Below are 22,299 nucleotides of genomic sequence, written 5' to 3'. Positions count from 1 at the left end.
CTGTAGGTATATAAATAAGCCCAAGGTTTCTGTCAAGTGCAGGCCCTTTAATAACTAGCTAGGGATCTGGCCCCAAATCCTGATACTGATTATGTATATCTGCCCCCAAAGGAGACAACTCAGAGTCACATCCAGCTGCTGCAGAAATGTTCCAGGGTTAGGGTTAGGGTCAGGGCCGTGAAAGCTTCAGTGACTAGGTTCACAGTCCCCAGTTAATGTTCAGGGCTCCTCCAGTTGTGTCTCAGTCTGGTCCAGGTATGACTCCTCAACATCTTTCCACCTGTGGGCTAAACCATACATTTAGCCCCCATCAACACAGCTTAGTCATCAGAGGGGGAGATGCAGACCATCCTCCCCCTCCCCATTTCACCCCCTCCCTCTGAAAATTGATTTCACATCAGGGTATGTTCTATTCTACATTTCTGAATTCACAAGGAGCTTTGTAGCCAGATTCCTCTCCCACTGTTATCCTGGTGATGGGAGAGAGAAAATCTCAGGATGGCAAAATACTGTGGTCAGTGGTCTAGACCAGCAATCCCTCCAGGCACTGTCAAGTTGCTGACTAGCCTCCTTGGCAGTGGCACAATTTCCCTGTTCAGATCTGTCCCCAGTTCTGCCCACTGGGGACTGGGGAGGCTTCTCCTGTCATGGGGCTGAACGATAGTAGTCCTCGTCTGCAGCTGGTGCTGATGTCCTGTGTGTGCAGCCCTGAAGGATTCCTTTAGGGGTGGCCCTGTTGTAAGCCCGGGGTTAACCTCAGGCCTGTTTTGATTGTTTCTCATGATATAACTCGCCCAGAACATGAATGAACTTCCTGTCCAGTTCATTCCTGGAGACTTGGGGTGCAGGAATCCCCACTACCCATCACTCCCTGATGCACCTCCCCTGCCAGTTCTGACATTTTCTTTGATGGTTTGTGGTTTGCAACTGCTCTTCTGGTGTAAATTTCTGGCTTGGCAATAATCTGGTTGCCCAGAACAAGAACCCACTCAAGTTAGCTTAAAGACAAAAGGATCTGTGTAAAGTGGATTTTCAGTCAGCACAACTGCAGGAAGTGAAAAGTGGTCGGGCTTCCACTCTGCACGTCTGGGGTCACGGGATCAACTCCTCTCTGCTTCTCTGTCTCTCTGCTCCCTGGGGCCTCAGACTGTGATTCTCTAAAGGGCACTGGGACTTTGTAAAGCACGTGGTTCTGTTCCCCCACAGCCAAGGCCAGACCTCAGCTGTGGCCTCAGTGTCCATGACCCCGACCTTGCCCGCGACTCCCAGTGACCCACTGCTTCATTGCACGACACCATCCTGGCTACGAAATCTGCCTCTCTGTTCAGATTTTCTAGTGTGAGGATCTGTTTGTCTCAGGATGGGTCAAATGTCCACTCCTGCTCCAGTCATCTACAGTCTAGTTTCAGGGGTGGGGGGGAAACAGAGACGGGGGTGTTATATACTGTCTGCCCAGGTCCACCAGATGCTAGAATTGGGGAGAGACACACACAGAAGCGGCAGTAGTTCTGGGGTGTCGAGTACTAGTGCTCTGGAACACAAAGAGGGTCATCAGAACACGTCTGTCTCTCTAGGTCTCTCTCCCTCTAAGCCCCTAATCTACAACTTCCCCAGTCACCACCCCATACCCTACCTTCTACCCCATTTCCCCTCCTCTCTCACAGCTCCCTTGCCCCATTCACCCACCCACCCACTCTTTCCTTCCACTCCTCCCAAGCCCTCCCCCACCCTCCCCCTCCCTCTGAAAACTGACTTCCCATCAGGGTACGTTTCTATTCTGTTTCACATTTCTGAATTCAAGGGTATTATAGCCAGATTCCCCTCCCACAGTATAAGCAAATTTTCTCCCCTGGCCTTCGAAGTACTGGAGGTCTCCCCTGCTCGTGGGGATCAGAGTCCCTCCCTTCTCTTTGTGGTTCTTGAGGGCCCATTCCCTGGCCCCCCACATCAGACCAAAAGCTAGAATAAGAGGGCCCCAAGCGGGGAGACGTCTGAGATGGAGCTCCTGCTGTGAACGGCGCTGCTGGTGGGGAGGACGTGGGTGCGTCTGGAAAGGGGAATAAGGGGCATGAGTGTGAGGATGGGAATGAGGCAGGGAGCTGGACAGGAGGGGGTTTCTGTGAGGCTGTGGACCTGGACTTTGCTATCCCAGATACATAAAGCCTGCCTGTATCCACGGCCCAGCGACCTCTCTCCCTCTGCCCCCCAGAGGTGTACATTGTCTGGTTCCCGAATCCGAGAAGCTGCATATGGTCTCCACGCGGCTCCTCGGCTCGCCTGGCAGCTTCTGACCCTTCCACATCCTTCTGTCTTCCTCCTCCTCCTGTGGCTCCACAAGCGGCTGCAGCAGGAGCAGTGGCCCCTGCCTCCTCTTCCTCCTCACCTGCTCCTTCTGCCCCGGTCCAACTGGCTGTGGCCAGGCCTGGTCCCTTTGCAACCAGCTCCTGGACAGAAGTGAGCAGATCTGAGACCTGTTCTGGGGGCGGAGCAGTGAACGGGACTGGAGTGCGGGGCGGGCACGGGACTGGGGGCAGGTCGAGGAACGGGCCAGGGACCAAGTCAGAGTAACATGGGACTGTTCCAACTTCCAGAAACAGTGGGGGGTGGGAGGGATGCTTGAGGAAGATTCCCACCCAGGACATAAGGGAACCCCCTACACTGTTGAAAGTCTTTGAAGGTGGGAAGAAACAAGAGTGGTCAGAAAAGATTCAGAACCAAGAACGTGAAGCGCTTGTAATCAAGTATAAAAATTCTCAAACACCCCCCACCACCACCAACATAATGGTTTGTCCCACTCAGGGAGCCCTCCCCTCCTAGAGATGGAATATTCTAGAACAGGAAACAGCCCCAACCTCTCAGTAGCCTCTGGCACTCCCCTCACTAGGAAGGTTCTGTAGGTCCTGTTCTAGACACAGCCAGATTCTGATACTTGGTCAGGAAACTTTCTTTAAAGGACCATGTAGTAATTATTTGAGACTTTGTAAGCAAAAGACCTCTGTCCCAACTACTTGTAGCACAAAAGCAATCATAAGCAATACTTAAAGAAGTAGCTATGTTCCAGCAAATTTTTATTTATAGAAACAGACAACTGGTAGGATTTGGCCTGTAGTTTGCCAACTCCTGATCTAGATTCATATTTCCTGTGTGTCCCATAGATATCCCAAATTCAAATGTTCAGAAGTCAACCTTTTCCCCAAGAAATGATTTTCCTTCTATATCCCTGTGTTGTTCAGTATAGACATCTCAAAATCACCAAGACTACCTCCCTTTAATAACAATCAAATCAATCACCAAGTCTTATTGCTAATACCTGAGGAACTTTTTTTTGACATCCATTCCCATTTAGGGAATGCCCCTGTTGCTTTTTAAATTATCTCCCTGACTTTAATCTCTTTCTAATTCCTAATATCCTCCTAACCTTTCCTATGATCATGTTACTCTCAAGCTTAAAAAAATTTGATGGCTTCATGTGACAAATTACTTGGCTTGGTGTTAGCATCTCATCTCAGGCTAGCTCTCTCTATTTTCTTCTCACCCATTATTTATGTACCCAAGGGACTAGCCATGCAGAGACACTCGTGGGTTTTAATTTATTTTTCCATCTGAAAAATCAGACATTCATTATTTGTTATATGAGCATTATATTCTTTTCTATGAACTAGTTTGAAAAGGACAACATTTATTCTTTAAGGGTTTATATCAGATAGTGACAGAGAAAAAAATGATAAATCAGACATTAAAGTATTACACAAGAAGGTGGTTAAGTACCAGAGGTATAAATCCCGCTGTTTTAGCTCTCTTTAAAAATGTTATCATGTGGGCTTCCCTGGTGGCGCAGTGGTTGAGAGTCCGCCTGCCGATGCAGGGGACACGGGTTCGTGCCCCGGTCTGGGAAGATCCCACATGCCGCAGAGTGGCTAGGCCCGTGAGCCATGGCTGCTGAGCCTGCGCATCCGGAGCCTGTGCTCTGCAAGGGGAGAGGCCACAACAGTGAGAGGCCCGCCTACCGCAAAAAAAAAAAAAAAAAAAAAAAAAAAAAAAAAAATGTTATCATGTGTCTTCTTTCCATTTCAATTTTTGTATTTTAATTATCAGACCTTAGTGGGAAGGGTTCATGTTTTCCCTTGTTCTCGAGGGACTTCTGCAGAAAGAGCATTCAAAACATAATGTAGAAATTGGAATGGTGAGGAAAGGGGAGATACTGGAGTCAGGGAGATCCATTAAGGAGATGCCACAGTAATTCAAAACATAAACTAAGGGCAGTGGAATTTGGGACGGAGTGGTACATGAACAGAGCTTTTTCTAGGTAGAATTCATGGGAATGCCAGAGAGGGGCAGGGATGAGAGAATGAGCAGGGTAATTCACAGGTTTCTACTATAGGGAACTACGTAGATAGTGATGCTGTATACTTATATAGAGAATGAAGGAGAAACTGTTTGTGGTGGGTTCAACCTTTAGACATACGGAGACTGTGGCACATACCAGTCGAGGTACCCTGTAGGCAGTTAGATGTGTGAGTCTAGACCTTAGGAGAGACATCAGGGCTGGAGATGTAGTATTGAGAAGTGGAAGTTGGATTTGAAGCAGTGGTTAAAATAATCCAGGGAGAGGATATAGAACAAGAAAAACAGAGTGCCTAGGACAGATCCCTAGCTTTCCTCCCTCGACCTCTTCCTTTCTGCCACTGTCCACTCTCATCGACAGTTTTATAGCTTACCTGCTTTCTTCTTTGCTGTCCCTTCTTCTAGCCTCAGAACATCTTTTGCCTTACCCTTTTTATTCCTTCTATAACACTTTAAATGTGAGCTTCAGCTTGTGATCACTTGTCTCTGTATGCTACCATCCTTCCACTTCTGCTTATAAACACTTTTAGGAAATAAAAAATAAATAATTTCTTTTGGCCAAAGGATTGGAGGAGGGAGAAAATGAAAACAGGGAAACCTGTTAAGATCCTACTTTAGTAGTACAGGCAAGACATGATTAGGGCTTGAACTGTGGCAGGACCTAGGTGAAATATCAGATAAGGAGATAATTTTGAAATAGAATTAGTGAAACTTGTTAGCCAATTGGATAAGGGAAATAAGTATGGAGAGGTGGAGTGAGGTGACTTTGAGGCATCTGACTTGAGCAACTAGGTAGTGTGGTTAGTGATGCCTCTAATCATGATAGATAATACAGGAGGAATAACAGACTGTAGGGAAGAAGTACTAAGTTCAGTTTGGGACTGATAAGTGCCTTCATGACAGTAATATGGAATCATAGTTAGATGGATGTACTAGGCTGGATCTTAAGAGAGAGGATAGAACTAGAGAAAAATATTATACATTTGGATGTCTTCAGCACTTAGTTTGTGGTTGGAATCTAGTGCTTGAACAAAATTTCTGGAGATGAAGTTTGGAGGGAGAGAAGAAAAACACAAATAAGCAAGCAAACAAAACAGAGGAAGGAAACCTGAGGCCTAGGGGAAGATGGCTAACATTTTGGAGATAGCTCAGGGAAGAAAAGCCAGCAGTAGAGTTATAAGGAGTGGTCAGAGAAGTAGACAATCCTAAGTGAGAGGTATCTTAGAAGTAACGAGAGATTTAGAAAGTTGAAGGAGAGTTACAAGTTTCAAACAATGCATGGAGGTAAGATAGGCTGAGGGTGAACAAGAGGTCATTAGATTTGGCTAGTAAGATGTCCTTGAGTCTAATGATAGAAATTCAAAGTAATTATAGGGCAGAAACCAAATGTTAATGGGTCATAGAGTGAAGTTATAGCAGCATGCAGAAATTTTGAATGTTGACCAGTCTTTTAAGACCTCTGACAGTGACAGTTATGGTGGGTAGGCAGGGATCAGAGAATAGATCATGGAGGCATAGGGTATGACAGCTTAGTTGCTAAGACAACTAACTTATATAATTGTCAACACAAAGATAGAGAGAATATTCTGGCTTCTGTATGAGGAGCAAGATAACCACATATAAAGGAAGCTCGGTGCTTTTGAAGTATTTGCAATGTAACTTGGGTGATAAAGCAAAACTTTTGTGAATATTATAAGAATAATTATAAAACTACTTTCTGACAGATACAAAAATATCAGTGTAATCTAAATAGGAAGCAGTGAAGAAGTAAGAAATACAGTTGACCTTTGAACAACATGTGTTTGAACTGCATGGGTCCACATATGTGCCAGTTTTTTTCAATAGTAAATACTACAGTATTACACAATCCACAGTTGGTTGAATCATGGATGCAGAACCACAGATGGAGGAACCATGTATATGGAGGGCCAACTATAAGTTATATGTGGATTTATGATTGCACAGAGCATTGGAACCCCTAACCTCCTCGCTGTTCAACTGTAGTTATAGAGTCAGTGAAAAATTGTCTTCAACCAAACAATAAATCAGGGGTCACTCGTAACATGTTGTGGGTTATGATAGTGACAGGGAATCTTTTGAATTTCCCTTGATTATTCCCTTACCTTTACCCACGTGTCAGTCAGTCACTGGCAACAGATTTTTAAATAGTTACCCACACCCATAGGTGGCAGATTGCAATTGCTTCCCTTGAGAATGGTGACGAACTTGCCACAGGAAAGATCCAAAATTCTCAGTTATCTATGAGTGGGTTATTTTACACACACACACACACACACACACACACACACACACACAGTATTTTTCTTGAGTAGGTATCTGACTTAACTACTCCACCCCCAGATAAATTATAGTTTGTTTTGAATTCAGGATGAATGATATTTTGATAACAAAATTTTATCTTGAGCCAGTAGTTTTTAGAATATATATAATTTCTATTGTAACCTGGTCCATTGGCTATTCTTTCTTTAAACAACAAAACAAAACATCTAGATTTACTTTACAGTTTGGCTTGGGAGTCAGTGGATAATGTATTAATTATACAGTGGTGACGATGTAAGAGGGGGTTACTTTCTATGGAGCACTTACCACATGTCATGTACTGTGCTAAGAGCTTTAAATTAGCTCATTGTTGAGAGACAATTCCCTGTGGATATCTTGCATTTCTGCATGACTTATGCACAGAGGCACTGTCCCTTGTCCCAGATTATCTTTTCAGGGATGTAAGTATAGAGAACAGTCTTAAAAGGTAGAAATTGTGCCTCCCATCAGAGCAAATGACAGTTTTGCTTGCAGCCTTGGAAAATATAGATAGTATCTCCCTCTGGAGCAAAAGGCATGCATGCCTGTGTCCCATTATTAAAGACTTATGCCTCCTAAGCTTGGGATTCCTGTCCTGTATTGCAGCCTACTGCTTGTGCTGGTGTCATCTGGCCCTCTTTGTATTGCCTTGTGGGAACTGGGTTTGGGGAAGCAAAACAAATGCTGATATTCTGGCTATTTCTATTGCTGTGAATAATTAACTGTCCATTGTTTCTGACCCAAGAGTCTCTTGTCTTCTACCAACACCCATGGAAATTGGAAGTATGGTAAAAATCTCAGACCCTACATGGTTTTTAACACTTGTGTAACAAAACAACCCTATTAGGATAACTTTTATTATTCACATTTTACATATACAAAAATGAAGCTCAGTGACCTGTCCAAAGATCCATGGTTAGGGCACGATAGAGTAGGGATTTGAAACGAAGCCACTCTGACTGTAGTGGCCACATTCCCAAGCAGTGAGGATTTTCAAGTCCAGTTCAGTTCAAGTCCCTGGGTTGACATTTTCTTGGACTGCATCATGAACCATTAGGAAATTATGTTTGAATAGTCCTGGGTTGGAGATTATCAGTGTCATTCCAAAGGCTGAGTGTTCATTTCAGCAGGGTAGAAGAAGTTAATAAAGTATTCCCTGTTCATACCTCCAATGAATCCTTGTTTGTTTATTAACTGTGTTTCTGCCTAATGGAACAAATGCACATAAATTCAAACCTATTATATTGACACTATTATAGACTAGAGATATCACCCATAAAAGATAACATTCTTTATTAAAAAACAAACAAAAAAACCCACAAAAAGCCCTGAACTCTTCACAACTATAAATAAGATTATTTGCTTATAGACTGAAAAGTAGAAAAGTGAAATTTTCAAAAGATCTTGTATTCCCTCAACTTATTATAGCACAGATATTTTTTGTTATTGTGTTAAGTTTACATCTGCTTTTTTAATATACCCAAGCAGCATGGCACATAGAAGTTTCTCAAAAATGTCATTTGAATGCATCTAAAATGTTGTGGCTCTTCATAAAATGATAATATTAAGAAATTGGTCAGAGCTTTGCCCTCTTGGTCTTTTCTTGAAAAAAGACTTTATTTTTCAGAGAAGTTTTAGGTTCATGATAAAATTGAGAGGAAGATACAGAGATTTCCCATATACCTCCTGCCCACATGCAAGCATACACCATTATCAACATCTCTCATCAGAGTGGAACATTTGTTACAATTGATTAACCTACATTGACACATCATTATCACCCAAAATCCATAGTTTCCATTGTGGTTCACTCTTGGCCTTGTACATTCCATGGGATTGGACAAATGTATAGTGACATGTATCTACCATCATAGTATCATAAAGAGTATTTTCACTACCCCAAAAATCCTCAGTACCCCACCTATTCATACCTCCCCCCAAGTCCTGGCAACCACCGATCTTTTATTGTCTCCATAGATTTGCCTTTTCTACAAGGTCACATAGTTGGAATCCTGCAGTATGTAGCCTTTTTAGAGTGCCTTTTTTAAAATTTCTTAGTAACATGTATTTAAGGTTCCTCCATATCTTTCCTGGCCTGATAGCTCATTTCTTTTTAGCACTAAATAATATGCCATTGTCTTAGATGTACCACAGTTTATCCATTCACCTAACTGAAAGGCATCTTGGTTGCTTCTAAGTTTTGGTAATTATGAACAAAACTGCTATAAATGTGCAGGGTTTTGTGTGGACATAATTTCTTTACTCCTTTGGATGGATACCAAAGAACATGAATACCAGATCATATGGTAAGAGTATGTTTCATTTTGTAAGAAACTGTCAAACTATCTTGCAAAGTGGCTGTACCATTTTGCATTCCCACCATTAATGAATGAGTGTTCCTGTTGATCTGCATCCTCACCAGCATTTAGTGATGTCACTTGTTCTGGATTTTGGCCATTCTGGCAGGTGTGCAATAGTATCTCGTTGCTTGAATTTGCATTTCCCTGATGACATATGATGTACATCTTTCCAAATGCTTATTTGCCATCTGTGTACCTCCTTTGGTGAGGTGTCTGTTAAGGTCTTTGGCTCATTTTTATGTCGGGTTATTTTCTTATTGTTAAGTTTTAGGAATTCTTTGTATATTTGGGATAACTTTATTAGATGTGTCTTCGGCAAATATTTTCTCCCAGTCTGTGGCTTGTTTTCTAATTCTTTTGATACTGTTTTTGGTAGAGCAGAAGTTTTTCATTTTAATGAAGTTCAGCTTATCAATTATTTCTTTCATGGATCATGTCTTTGGTGTTGTAATTTAAAAAAATATTGCCATATGCAATGTCATCTAGGTTTTCTTCTATATTTTCTTCTAGGAGTTTTATAGTTTTGCATTTTATGTTTAGGTCTGTGACCCATGCTGAGTTACTTTTAGTGATGGGTGTAAGGATCTGTGTCTAGATTCATTTTTTTTGCATGTGGATGTGCAGTTGTTCCAGTACCATTTGTTGCAAAGACTGTCTTTGCTCCATTGTATTGCCTTTGCTTCTTGGCCAAAGACGAGTTGAGGGCTTCCTTGGTGGTTCAGTGGTTAAGAATCCTCCTGCCAATGCAGGGGACACGGGTTCGAGCCCTGGTCCGGGAAGATCCCACATGCTGCGGAGCAACTAAGCCCGTGTGCCACAACTACTGAGCCTGAGCTCTAGAGCCCGCGAGCCACAACTACTGAAGCCCATGAGCCTAGAGCCCATGCTCCACAACTAGAGAAGCCACTGCAACGAGAAGGCCGCACGCCACAGGGAAGAGTAGCCTCCGCTTGTTGCAACTAGAGAAAGCCCCCATGCAGCAAAGAAGACCCAACACAGCCAAAAATAAAGTAAATAAATTTTTAAAAAATGAAGGCAAAGGAAAGATTTTTCAGATTAAAAAAAAAAGATCAGTTGACTATATTTATGTGGATTTATTTCCAGGCTCAACATTCTATTCCATTGATCTATTTGTCTATTATTTTGCCATTATCACAATGCCTTAATTACTATAGCTTGATAGTAGACCTTGAAGTCAGGTAGTGTCAGTCCTCCAGCTTTTTTCTTCTCAGTGTTGTAGATATCATCATCTAGATCTTGTAAATATTTTGTTAGATATATATCTATGTGTTTCATTTAGGGTTTTCTAAAATATAAATGGTATTGTGATTTTAATTTCAAATTTAAAACTTGTTCATTGCTGACATATAGGAAAGCAATTGACTTTTTTTTTTTTTTTTTTTTTTTTTTTTTTTTTTTTTTTGCGGTACGCGGGCCTCTCACTGCTGCGGCCTCTCCCGTTGCGGAGCACAGGCTCCAGACGCGCAGGCCCAGCGGCCATGGCTCACGGGCCCAGCCGCTCCGCGGAATGCGGGATCCTCCCAGACCGGGGCACGAACCCGCGTCCCCTGCATCGGCAGGCGGACTTTCAACCACTGCGCCACCAGGGAAGCCCCAAGCAATTGACTTTTGTATATTAACCTTATATCCTGCAACCTTGCTATAAATGCTTATTAGTTCCAGGCATGTTTTTGTCAGTTCTTTCAGATTTTCTACGTAGAAAATCATGTAATCTATGAATTTTCTTGTCTACTGCATTAACTAGGACTTCCAGTATAATGTTGAAAAAGAGTGGTGAGAGAGGACATACTGCCTTATTCCTGGTCATTGTCGGAAAGCTTCTAGTTTCTCACCCTGAGTATGCTAGCTGTAGGGTTTTTTGTAGATATTCTTTATCAAGTTGAGGAATTTCCCCTCTAGTCCTAGTTTACTGAGAGTTTTTATTATGAATGGGTTTTGGATTTTGTCAAATGCTTTTTCTGTGTCTACTGATCTGATCATGTGATTTTTTCTACTTTAGCTTGTTGATATGATGGATTACATTAATTGCCTTTTGAATGTTGAACCAGGATAAATCTCACTTGGTTGTGGTGTATAATTCTTTTCATACATTACTGGATTTGATTTGCTAACATTTTGTTGAGGATTTTGCATCTATGTTCATGAGAAATATTGGTGTGCAGTTTTCTTTTACTGTCTTTGGTTTTGGTATTAGGGTAATGAAGGCCTCATAGAATGAGTTAGAAAGTATTCCTTCTGCTTCTATCTTCTGAAAGAGATTATAGAGAATTGATATAATTTCTTTCTTAAGTATTTGATAGACTTTACCAGTGAATCTATCTGGGCCTGGTGCTTTCTGTTTTGGAAGGTTATTATTTATCTATTCAATTACTTTAATAGCTATGTCTATTCATATTGTCTGATTCTTCTTGTATAAGTTTTGGCAGATTCTGCCTTTCAAAAAATTGGTCCATTTCATCTAGGTTATCAAATTTGTGGGCATAGAGCTGTTCACAGTATTCCTATGTTATCCTTTTCGTATTCATGGGATTTGTATGTCCCCTCTTTTATTTCTGATATCAGTAATTTATATCCTCCCCCTTTTTTTCTCCTCTTGGTCTTTTAAAGTATTAACATTTCATGTTTGCAGTCATATGTACTTATTTCTGCACTCATCTGAAAGTCTCCTTTCCAACACAAATATGTTTTTCAGTAAAATCTTCTTATTTTATAATGATTCTCAAGAAACGGAATTCACCAAAGGGCCTAATATCCTGTTTGTTTATTCATTTATTTCCCTTCCCTGAATTTGGTATAATATCAGTTCATAGTTCCTTTGGTTTGAGGACAATATCATCCAGTAATGGTAGATTGATTAATTGATAGTTATGAATAGTGGTCAATTCACATTTCAAAAATATCAGAAAACAAACTTTGTTTTAGTTTACTAACCATTAGATAGTTCTGTGATTTTCAAGGAAAGTATTTTGAAATGAGGATAAGACAGTTGAAGGAACCATTTAGAAAAGTTTCAACTATATCCTGAGGCATTTTTTCTGGGCTTCTGCTTTTAGATATGAAAGAGTTCGCTAATTTATTTAGTTTATTTTCAGTAGGTTAGCCCTGGTGATGCAACAAATGCACTTAAACTCAAATTTTGAAATACAACTTTAGATTTTATAATATTAGCATGTTTTATAAATGGGAATTGGAAAGGGGCATCTGTATTTCTCATGTATGTTTTAAATCCTAGGTCTTACTTTTCCCCTTAGGGAACCCAAGATGATTAATATTTTCCCTTATAAATATTTCTGCAAAAAGGTGTGTAAATTATGACCTAAAGTAGCTAACATTAAACCTTTGGAATAGGAAGCAAGGTTTATTTACAAATTTGAAAATTCTGTGCTGTGCATTTTAATAACAGTGTTCTTTAAGTGTTATCTTTACACATCTGCATTTCTTTCTGTGAGCATCCCCAAGTTGGTGTGGATACCCATGAGTTAGTTCAGCTGATAGCATCAAGTTCTGAGAGTGGCCAGGGGCTAACAGCCAGAACCTTGGTTCTAAGCCACTGACCAGCTACATGATCTTGACTAAGTTATTTATCCTCTCTGTGTCTCTGTTTTACTCCTATACAAAATGTAGATGATACTTACCGTGCACCTTTTCCTGGATTATTGACAGAATTAAGTAAGACAGGAGATATGGAAATACTTGAAAGATTACAAATGTATACAATTGTAAGGCATTGCTGCAACATCACTGTGAAGGCTCTTTGCTCATGTTGAGCCTGAATGTGCTCCTTGCCCCCCTCAGGATGTGGAGGGAGGACAGAAAAAAAAAGTGCAATTCCCATTCTTGCACACTCGTCAGTCTGCATCCTCAAACTTGCACAGCTCTAATTGTACCTAATGAAAGAAAAGTAACATTTTTAGGTCCCAGTTGCAGGAAATGTTTTAAATAGAACTGGCCTGCGGCATTTTTCAAAGTAAAATCTATATAATGCAAGATTGTTAGCAGGAACTGTGCCAGGGCTGGATTACACAACTAATAAAAATCAACCTGAGTCTCAGACTGTCAGGAATCCTTGATCACACCTCCCCCAAGTCAGCAATGGAAACAACAGGACTCACACCAGGCCTTGTCTTGAGTTCCGGAGAACTTGGTCGTCATCAAGGACTTCATACTAGGGCTTGCTCATGGGGTAACAAGCAATCTGTCAGCAGCCTTTTACATGGTAAAGCCCAGAGCAAGAGTGAATTCATGCAGAGCCCTGGTCAAGATTGTTTATGGGTAAGGGTTAGAGAATATTTCCTCCTTCAACCTATCAGCCATTCCCAGCGTGGCTTCCCTGCCTTCATCCTCATCCCAAGTTAATGAAGGTGCTGCTGGCATGACCTACATAGTGTATACTTTGGGCAGTTTGGAGAGGGAACACAAAACCTTGCCTAGGGGCCTGGGCTTTATTATAGAAGGTGTTTGTCTAAGAAACTTGCAAAAGTCTTAGTGGAACTCTTACTAACAATTCGACCTCCAAAGTTCTGACCTTTGCCTAGTAGCTGGTATTCACAGTACCTGGAAGTTCCTTCTTGCCTTAGTTGCTTTCTCTTGATTAACATCTTTTTGTGCCTAGGTCAGTATATCTTTTTGATCCTTTCAGACCTTCATGGCGCACTGGTACTAGGCCTGTTGCCTAACTGACCTCTTCTAGACTCTTTTCTCTCAAGTGGCACCCCAGGCCAGTGGCATATCTTAACCCATCGCTGCCAATGTATTGTTTTTATTATACTGGTGATTGTTCACAATTACTACATCACATATAAATTAGAATTATTAATTTATCAACAATATATGTACGAACTAATACAAGCGGTAATAACAATTCTAATGACAGTCTATTAAATATTTACTATGGGCCAGATTCTGTGTTATATGTTTTATATTTGCTTAATAGTTACAGCAGCCTGGAGAGGTCAGATATTATAACCATTCCAACTGAAAACAGTAAACTTATTTTTGCTTAAGTTTGTATAATAAAAAGAGCTTCCTCCTCCAAACTCCAGTGGAGCCACCATAAAGGATTTCTTATCCTCATTTTTCAGCTGAGGAATCTGAGACTGAGAGATGTTACATAACTTGCCCAAGGACACAGAGCTAGTTGAACCTGGTGGGTCTTAGTTCAAAGTTAGTGCTTTGTTATGAAACCACTATATTATATTGGTCCCTTACTTAGTCTACCCTATTTTCTCCTCAGGACTAAATAGATTTGGGATAGTAAGCTCCTTTCAGGGAACTGCACATTCTGTCTAATACTTCTATTGTTGAGACTGCTGGTCAGCAGCTCTCTCTCCCTGGGTTTGTAACACAAATATGGGAAGATATTTAACAAGTAAGTCTCTTTCACCTCTATGGATGGACACCATGGAACAGATATGATCAAAGTCTGTGACATTAAGAACTGTTCATAATATTTTACATACTTAGCAGAGGTGATTTTCTTTCTGCTTCATTTAAAACTTTTTAAAAACTGTGACCATTTATCTTCCTTCCGTCCCCTATACATACCCTAGTCCTCCTTGTCTCCCAGATATAGTCATTATAATTTTTTCTTTGCTGGTATGCTGATGCACCAAATTTGGCTAATCCTTACCCTGGTGGTACAAGAATACCTGCAGAATTATCCTGAGTCATATTTAAACAGGGAATGTGATATTTGACCAGCCACATACATACATGAATCTGTAGAATGGGGATGGGGTGGTTAGTACCATAATAGGTTTATGCAAAAGTAGAGCAGAGAGGACATGTCTCTTGAATGCATACCTTTTGATGCCCACACATTTAATCAACTAACATTTACTAAGCACTTACTATCAACTTAGATCCCAGGAATAGAGTGATGAACAAGAGCAACAAATTCTTTGCTTACACTTAACAAAAAGCATATGATAGAAAATCAAAGAGAAGAGCAAGTATAAACAACCATGGATCAAATAGACTTAGTATATTCAAGAAACAGAGTAAATATGATTGCGACTGCACCCTAATGAGTGAAAGACAGAATGTTACGATAGGCCACATCATGTAGGATGTTAAAGAAAGCAAGGAGACATGGGCATGTTTAGCACTGAAGTATTGAAAATGGAGTCAAGAAGAGCCAAATTGATTGAACCAAATTTTACCTTATTGGCTGAGACTTAAAAACATTTCTGGTGGCTTTAGCTTCATGGCTCTTAAAGAAGCTGTCAAACATCTCTTAATAGAATTAAATGTTCTTACATTTGATCCCTAGTGAGCATATATTAAACCCTTTCTAAGAACCTACATTGAGGAAGAGAGAAAAGCAATAGCTCACAGTCTACATTGTATAATGGGGTTACATCTGAATATCAGAATGGAAGTGCATCTTCAGATGACACAGGCATCGCATAGTCAGGAGTACTTGCCAGTAGTTAACTTCACTAGAAATCCAAGTAGCAGTCATTTTGATTAACTTAGTTTGTAAACCCAATGGGCAGCAGCCATCTGCACTCCTGTGTTTTGTATGGTGTCTGGCATATTGTGAAATTTCAATGAATACTAAGAAGTACAAACAGTAACAATCATTTGAGGCCATCTTAAAATTATTGGTTGGCATGCTAATCCCATTTATCAGGATTGTTATTACTTAGTTGTAAAAATACTCGGTTTTGAATTATCCCTGGCACTTTGTGTTTTTTAACAGCAGGTATCCCTTGATGTTTAGAACACATATGATTCTGAAATGTCTCACCAAGAGATTTACAGTTGACCTTCTTTTAAGTCTTACCAGGCTGCTTCTGATCTCTTCCTCATACTTTCCAGATTTCTTTTGTGTGGTTGGTATCTTCTGGAGTCTAGGTAGAGTAGCATAGGGAAATGTCATGGGATATACACAGGGAAATGAAGGCAGAATTCAATTTCATAAATACCCTACTATTATGGGTTAGCCCATTAGTGTCCAATCTCTAAAGCAGCTTTATGGTAAAATTCAATGTTGAAATTCCTTTATAATTCTAGTTTTATTTTTGTTGTTGTTTTGTTTTGCTTTGCGGTACGCGGGCCTCTCACTGCCGTGACCTCTCCCATTGCGGACACAGGCTCTGGACGTGCAGGCTCAGCGGCCATAGCTCATGGGCCCAGCCGCTCAGCGGCATGTGGGATCCTCCCAGACCGGGGCACGAACCCGCGTCCCCTGCATCGGCAGGCAGACTCTCAACCACTGCACCACCAGGGAAGCCCCTATAATTCTAGTTTTGATGGGTAAAATTAATCCACTCTGCTAGGATTTGTTCTTTGTAGGAACCCAAATTTGACCCCTGACATATCTCAGTAAACACCTTAAAAAGCTATGTGAGTTAACGGGTATCTTCTCTATGTTGATCTGTTTTTATTTTTAATTTTTATTTTATATTGGAGTATAGTTAAATAGCAATGATGTACTAGTTACAGGTGCACAACAAAGTGATTCAGTTATACCCATACAAGTTGTTGATCTGTTTTTTGGTATGTATCCTATAAAAGAAAATGTTGGCTTAGAAACCAATGGCAAAATTAACAATCCTTCAAATACCTGTTAAGGGATTAGTCATAAGGGCAAACCAGAAATGGCTATAGCCCTAGTTATAGACTTTCTCATAAGTTTTTGCTATCAGATTGTCAACATAGCAATGTTTACCACTGGGAAAGAAGTCTGACTGTTTTACATTTCAGAAGATGGGTACAGCTGCTCTATGTAGCTATCTCAAGGCCAGAGATGTCCACATTAGCATTTTGTTCCATATCTTCCTGTCAGTTGAAGTAGAACATTTTTCTGTGTTGTTTCCATGTTGTTTCTGATTTCTAGTCAATGTCCTAAGTGGAAAAGTCAATATTCTTGAAATATACAGAGTCAAAACATAGGTGTATAGACCCAATAAAGCCATTTTGCTATTTCTCTATTCCTACAGAAACTCGACATATTGCATGAAGGTGTCAATGTCCTTGACTGTTGCAGAGAATGAATCAGGTCTGTGCTACAATAGCAGGATCCGCTATTTGGAAAAATCTGAAGTCACTAAAAGAAAGGAGATATCCTGCCCAGACATGGATGACTTTAAAAAGTCCGATCAGGAGCCTGATGTTGTGTGGTACAAGGTAACTCAGCATGATGTCAAATGCATTTTTTTTTAACCCTAAGTCAATAGCTGGTTTGGGGAGATAAAAAGGGAGAGATTTTATTTTGAGTTTTTGGTATTAGACACTTCACTGAGAAGAATCAGCAGATCCACAGCTAAATAATTCAGAGCTATGATTCCTATATATTACTGGTTTTCATGTACTTCCATCAGCAGGTGTCAGAAGCAATCCCAGCTTCTCCAATGACTAAAAGTAGGGAAAATATCGCTTTACCCCAACTCATGAGAGCAAATGGGAAGAGTGAAGACTGAAATAACACATGAAAGAAATTATTTGAGGGACCTAGAAATATTATTCGCTGTTAGGAACAAAGGCCCATCTTTACAAGTAATGGTGCTTACAAAAAATAACACCGATTATCATGGTCTATATTGTGAGAAACACTGCAGTCAGTGCAGAGGAGAGAAATGGGCCCAGTGCAGGATGTGTGAACACTGGAAATAACATGTTTATCTGGAAATAAACTACACTCAAAGGTTGTACAGATGAAAGTTGAATGAAGGAACTGTTTACAGAGGTGTGGTTAGGGTTAAGGGAACCAAAAAGGGAAAAAGCTGTAAATTACCGCTCCTAGGTCTAGAGTGGCAAGGGGAAGGAGCTGTATCTCTGGAACATGGCAAGATCGGAGCAGGCCTGTCAAGAGCTGTAGCCTTAGAGGAGCATATTAACTGTGGAAAACAGAGAGAGAGTGGACAGGATGGAAACCCTAACCCCTCTTAACTCCCGCCTTCTGGTTTCTTGCTAGTGTCTTCCCTCCCACCATGTGAGTTCAAACAGAATTCAGAGAGCAAAACCAGGGGGTAGAATCAATAGTCTTCAGCTTCTCTGGGCACAGAGTAGGTCAGACAAAGGCAGAGCATGGATCTAGGGCAAGAAGCAGAGAAATAAACATACAACCTTTCAACTATGATATTCTGGCTGCGAGCCTGGGGCACTGTGGTTCTAAAAGAGGACTGAGCACCCTCTGCCACCTCTGAGCCACACTGGTTGGCCCATGGTGACCATATATGACTATATATGGTGGCCAGAAGTGACCAAGGAGATTTTCTGCACAGGTACTGTGCACATTATTGCGACCAAACACACATAAAAGGTAGGACAGGTTGTTTCTGTAATATCTGACAGACCCTCAGTTTCCAGGAAAGCCTAAACCCTAGCTCCTACAGTTGTCAGGTGCTTTTACATTTGGAAGTTCCTCTATCTTCATACCTGGGGGAACTCGACAAGAGACAGCAAGAGCATGTCCTGAACTAGAACCTCAAGTCTCTTTGTGAAGTGTCATCCTCCTTTTTTTCCTTAATATTCTGACAGATAAAAAGAAACATGATGTTCATTATGCATTATAGAATAACCATACTTAGTGGGACGCTTCATGCCATCGTCAGCCTTTTTAGTATTTCTTTTTTTTTAAACTTTTTAAATTTTTTTTGGTCACGCTGCACGGCATGTGGGATCTTAGTTCCCTGACCAGGGATCAAACCCACACCCCCTGCAGTGGAGGTACTGAGTCTTAACTACTAGACCACCAGGGAGGTCCTAGCCTTGTTAGTATTTCTTAATCACTTACTATGTGCCATTTGCTGTGCTAAGCTTTGTCTCTATATTATCTCACTTAAGTCTCAGTGCAACTCTGTGTGGTGGGCGCTATTATCATCATTTAACAGAGGAAAAAACTTGAGTCTTACAGGAATGTAGAGACTTGTCCAAAGCTACTAAGCTAACAAAGCCTCATTTTATATTCAAGGCAGTGTGGTTCCAGAGTCCATTTTCTTAATCACTACCCTCTCCTGCAATAGGCCTGGAGCTAAACCCAGCCTCGATTGCAGGCACTTCTTTAAGATGAGTAAAAAGGTTTTATTTCAATTTTATAGTTCAGGAAGGGAGGTTGACTAGCTCAAGGGTTAGCAGCTAGGAGTAAAATCCAGGTCATCAGCTTTCTCTTACAGTGTTCATTCTATCTCATCTTTTTGTCTTTTCACTAAATTCTTTCTTCCCCTTTCTTCATATCTCTATACACCACCATAGTCATTGTATACCAAAGCAGTTTATTCCTTGGAGAAAGCTAACCCTCACTCTTTCTTAGAAATGGACCAATGATGGTGAAACAAAGGGCCTTTCCAGCTCTGCCTGGATAATAACATTTAATATTTGTATAACATTTTACAATTGATAAATAATAAGCATAATGATAGGTAATATTTATTAAGTACTTACTATATGCCAGACTCTATTTTAAGTGCTTTAGATGGACTAACTCAATTTCTAGTTTCTCAATCTCAATCTCTACTGTCTTATGTAGGTATTATTATTATCCCCATTTTACAAAAGACGTGACTGGAGACTCAGACAAGTTCAGTGACTCAACAAATGTCACACAGCTGTTTGTGACTTGCAGTTTGGCTCCTGGGCCCTTCCACTTAGCCATTACACTATACAAATGGATCAGGATAAAAAATTAAAACCAAAAGTTAAAAAGTCTCTGAAGCTCCCAAATGCATTTTTAACCCCACTTTTCACACATGGTTTTAAGTAAATCCTTGAAAAAATTTATTGACGTATTGGGAAAATGTTTCCTTTTTAGCCAATACTTCGATAATCTGCCTTGCTTGCTTTGTACTCTGTGCATTTCCTACCAGACTGAACATGAAGTGATTTTGCTCTGGCTACAACAATGAAAAGAGGAGGACACATTTGTCCAGAGTTAATTCTGGTGCATATCCAAAGTTAGAAATGTACAATGTATTATCTCCAGTGTTTTAACAGTGAAAAGTATGTGTTGCATGATCCTTTTCCCAGTCTTCTTTTCAAATATATGTAATCTTTAAACTTGTTTCTTTCCAACCATCCTGTTATGGCAGGCCTTTGAGGACTATTCTTCCATGCCTGCAGGTAATCACAGCTGAATAGGAAGGTAGAGGTGGCTCATATGGCACTGGGGTGTGTTCATAAAGATGAATGAGTAAGCCTATCCTGGTCGTCCTTGGAATGTAACAGATATGCATAAGGGGGCTGTAACTCCTCTATCTGAACTCTATTAGTTAGCAAAAGGAAGTGAGGAGAAGGGCTACACTTTCAGCACTTCCTCCTGACGCTATGTATGGGGCTTAAACATTAGAACAGAATATACAATTATGTCAATGCTTTTGGAAACATTTTTGAAATGAGAGATAAAGATTATTTTCTTCATTGAACTAAGAACATGAGAACAACCTCATTATTCACTGAGAACACTTGACACAGAGTGTAGAGTCCCTTTATCCCATTTCTAAACAAAAGAATTCCCTAAACTTAATAGGACATTAGCAATGAAAATACAAATGCGTTCCTTGGGGTAAAACACATATCTATGTCATTAGTTACCTCAGCTGATAAAAGGCTGATGTTAATGAAGTCAAGACTTCCAGTTTGAATCCTCCTTTTTCTTGCCACAATTATCTTAATTTCAGATGTTTGCCATTGGCTATAATGGAGTGGTTGAGGGCATTATGGATGGGTCGGTGCAAATTTATTCATTCAGTTAGTATATATATACTGGGTGCCTACTATGTGCATGTTGACTATATATATCTAATTCATTTTTAATAGCTGTATCATAGTTCATAGGCTAGATATAACCTTGCTTTATTCAACCATTTTTCAGATGGATATTCAATTTTTTCTAGTTTTTTAAAAATAATCACAGTATTGCAGTAAACATCCTTGTAAACATACTTATATCCTTACATCCATGGTGTACAAGATAGGAATGATCTCTGTCAGTTCTATTATTCAGTATTGTTTTGGAGGTTCTAGCTGATGCCATAAGAAAATTAAATGAAATACACTATACAAACATTGGAAAAGAAGAGACAAAATAATCTTATTTTTCAGATTGTATAATTGTATACCAAGAAAACCCAAGAGATTAAACAACAACAACAAAAAAGAACTAAAGAAATAATTTGATAAGGTAGCTTAATAAAAATATACAAACTATTCAATAATTTTTATTTTTGCCAGTAATAATCAGTTAGATATGTAAGGGAAAAAAATGACATTATATCATTTACAACAATGAAAAACTATAAAACACTTAGGAATACATTTAACAAAGATGGGAGGAGACCTATATAAAAATATAATCTTATTGAAGGACATAAAATGTAGTCTAAATTAATGGAGAGACAGAACATATTTCTGCATTGGAAGATCTCATAGAAAAAAAGACCAGTTATTCCCAATATTATATAAATAAGTAATCCAATTTGCTAAAATATGAATTTTTAGAAATTAGACAACATGATAAACATTATAACATTCATATGGATGAATGAGTATATCAGCTTTGCAAATGAAATTTTGGAAAAAAGCATTAATGAGAGAGGATTTAGTCTAGCTGAGACTGAACTTACTGCAAAACAGTAGCAATTAAAATAGTAAGTTTAAGAAAGCATAAACAGATCAGTTAAATAGAATAGAGAATCCAGAAACAGATAAAGTATGTATATATGAGAATTTAGTATATGATAACATTTCATTTTAATTGGTTTGGAGGGGGGATAAGGGCTTATTAAAAATGATGTGCACATAATTGACAATTCACTTGCAAAAAAATAGATATCTGACTCATACCATGTTTAAGAAAATTGCAGATGGATTGTGAGGAGTTAATTTCATCTCCTAAATAATAGTCTAGGAATGACCATTTCTTTTTTTTTTTATTTTTTTCACATCTTTACTGGAGTATAATTGCTTAACAATGGTGTGTTAGTTTCTGCTTTATAACAAAATGAATCAGTTATACATATACATATGTTCCCATATACCCTCCCTCTTGCGTCTCCCTCCCACCCTCCCTATCTCACCCCTCCAGGTGGTCACAAAGCACTGAGCTGATCTCCCTGTGCCATGCGGCTGCTTCCCACTAGCTATCTACCTTACGTTTGGTAGTGTATATATGTCCATGCCTCTCTTTCGCTTTGTCACAGCTTACACTTCCCCCTCCCCGTATCCTCAAGTCCATTCTCTAGTAGGTCTGTGTCTTTATTCCTGTCTTACCCCTATATTCTTCAGGACATTCTTTTCTTCTTAAATTCCACAT

At 39.9% G+C, this 22,299-nt stretch overlaps 1 protein-coding gene across 1 annotated transcript in view; it reads left to right on the top strand.

Annotated features, from left to right (window-relative positions):
- IL1RAPL2 (interleukin 1 receptor accessory protein like 2) overlaps positions 1 to 22,299 on the top strand; it is a gene marked incomplete at both ends in the record, with an annotated part of 1,061,106 nt that overhangs the window by 556,867 nt on the left and 481,940 nt on the right. Inside the window, one exon of the mRNA XM_081222617.1 lies at positions 16,991 to 17,177. Within this exon, the coding sequence (XP_081078743.1) occupies positions 16,991 to 17,177 (187 nt within the window). The remainder of the gene's footprint in view (positions 1 to 16,990; positions 17,178 to 22,299) is intronic.

The sequence above is a fragment of the Mesoplodon bidens genome (assembly GCF_964165515.1).
Source record: "Mesoplodon bidens genome assembly, chromosome: X".
Lineage (NCBI taxonomy): Eukaryota > Metazoa > Chordata > Mammalia > Artiodactyla > Ziphiidae > Mesoplodon > Mesoplodon bidens.
The sequence above is the reverse complement of the archived record's forward strand: the minus strand, read 5'-3'. Positions and strand labels throughout refer to the sequence as shown.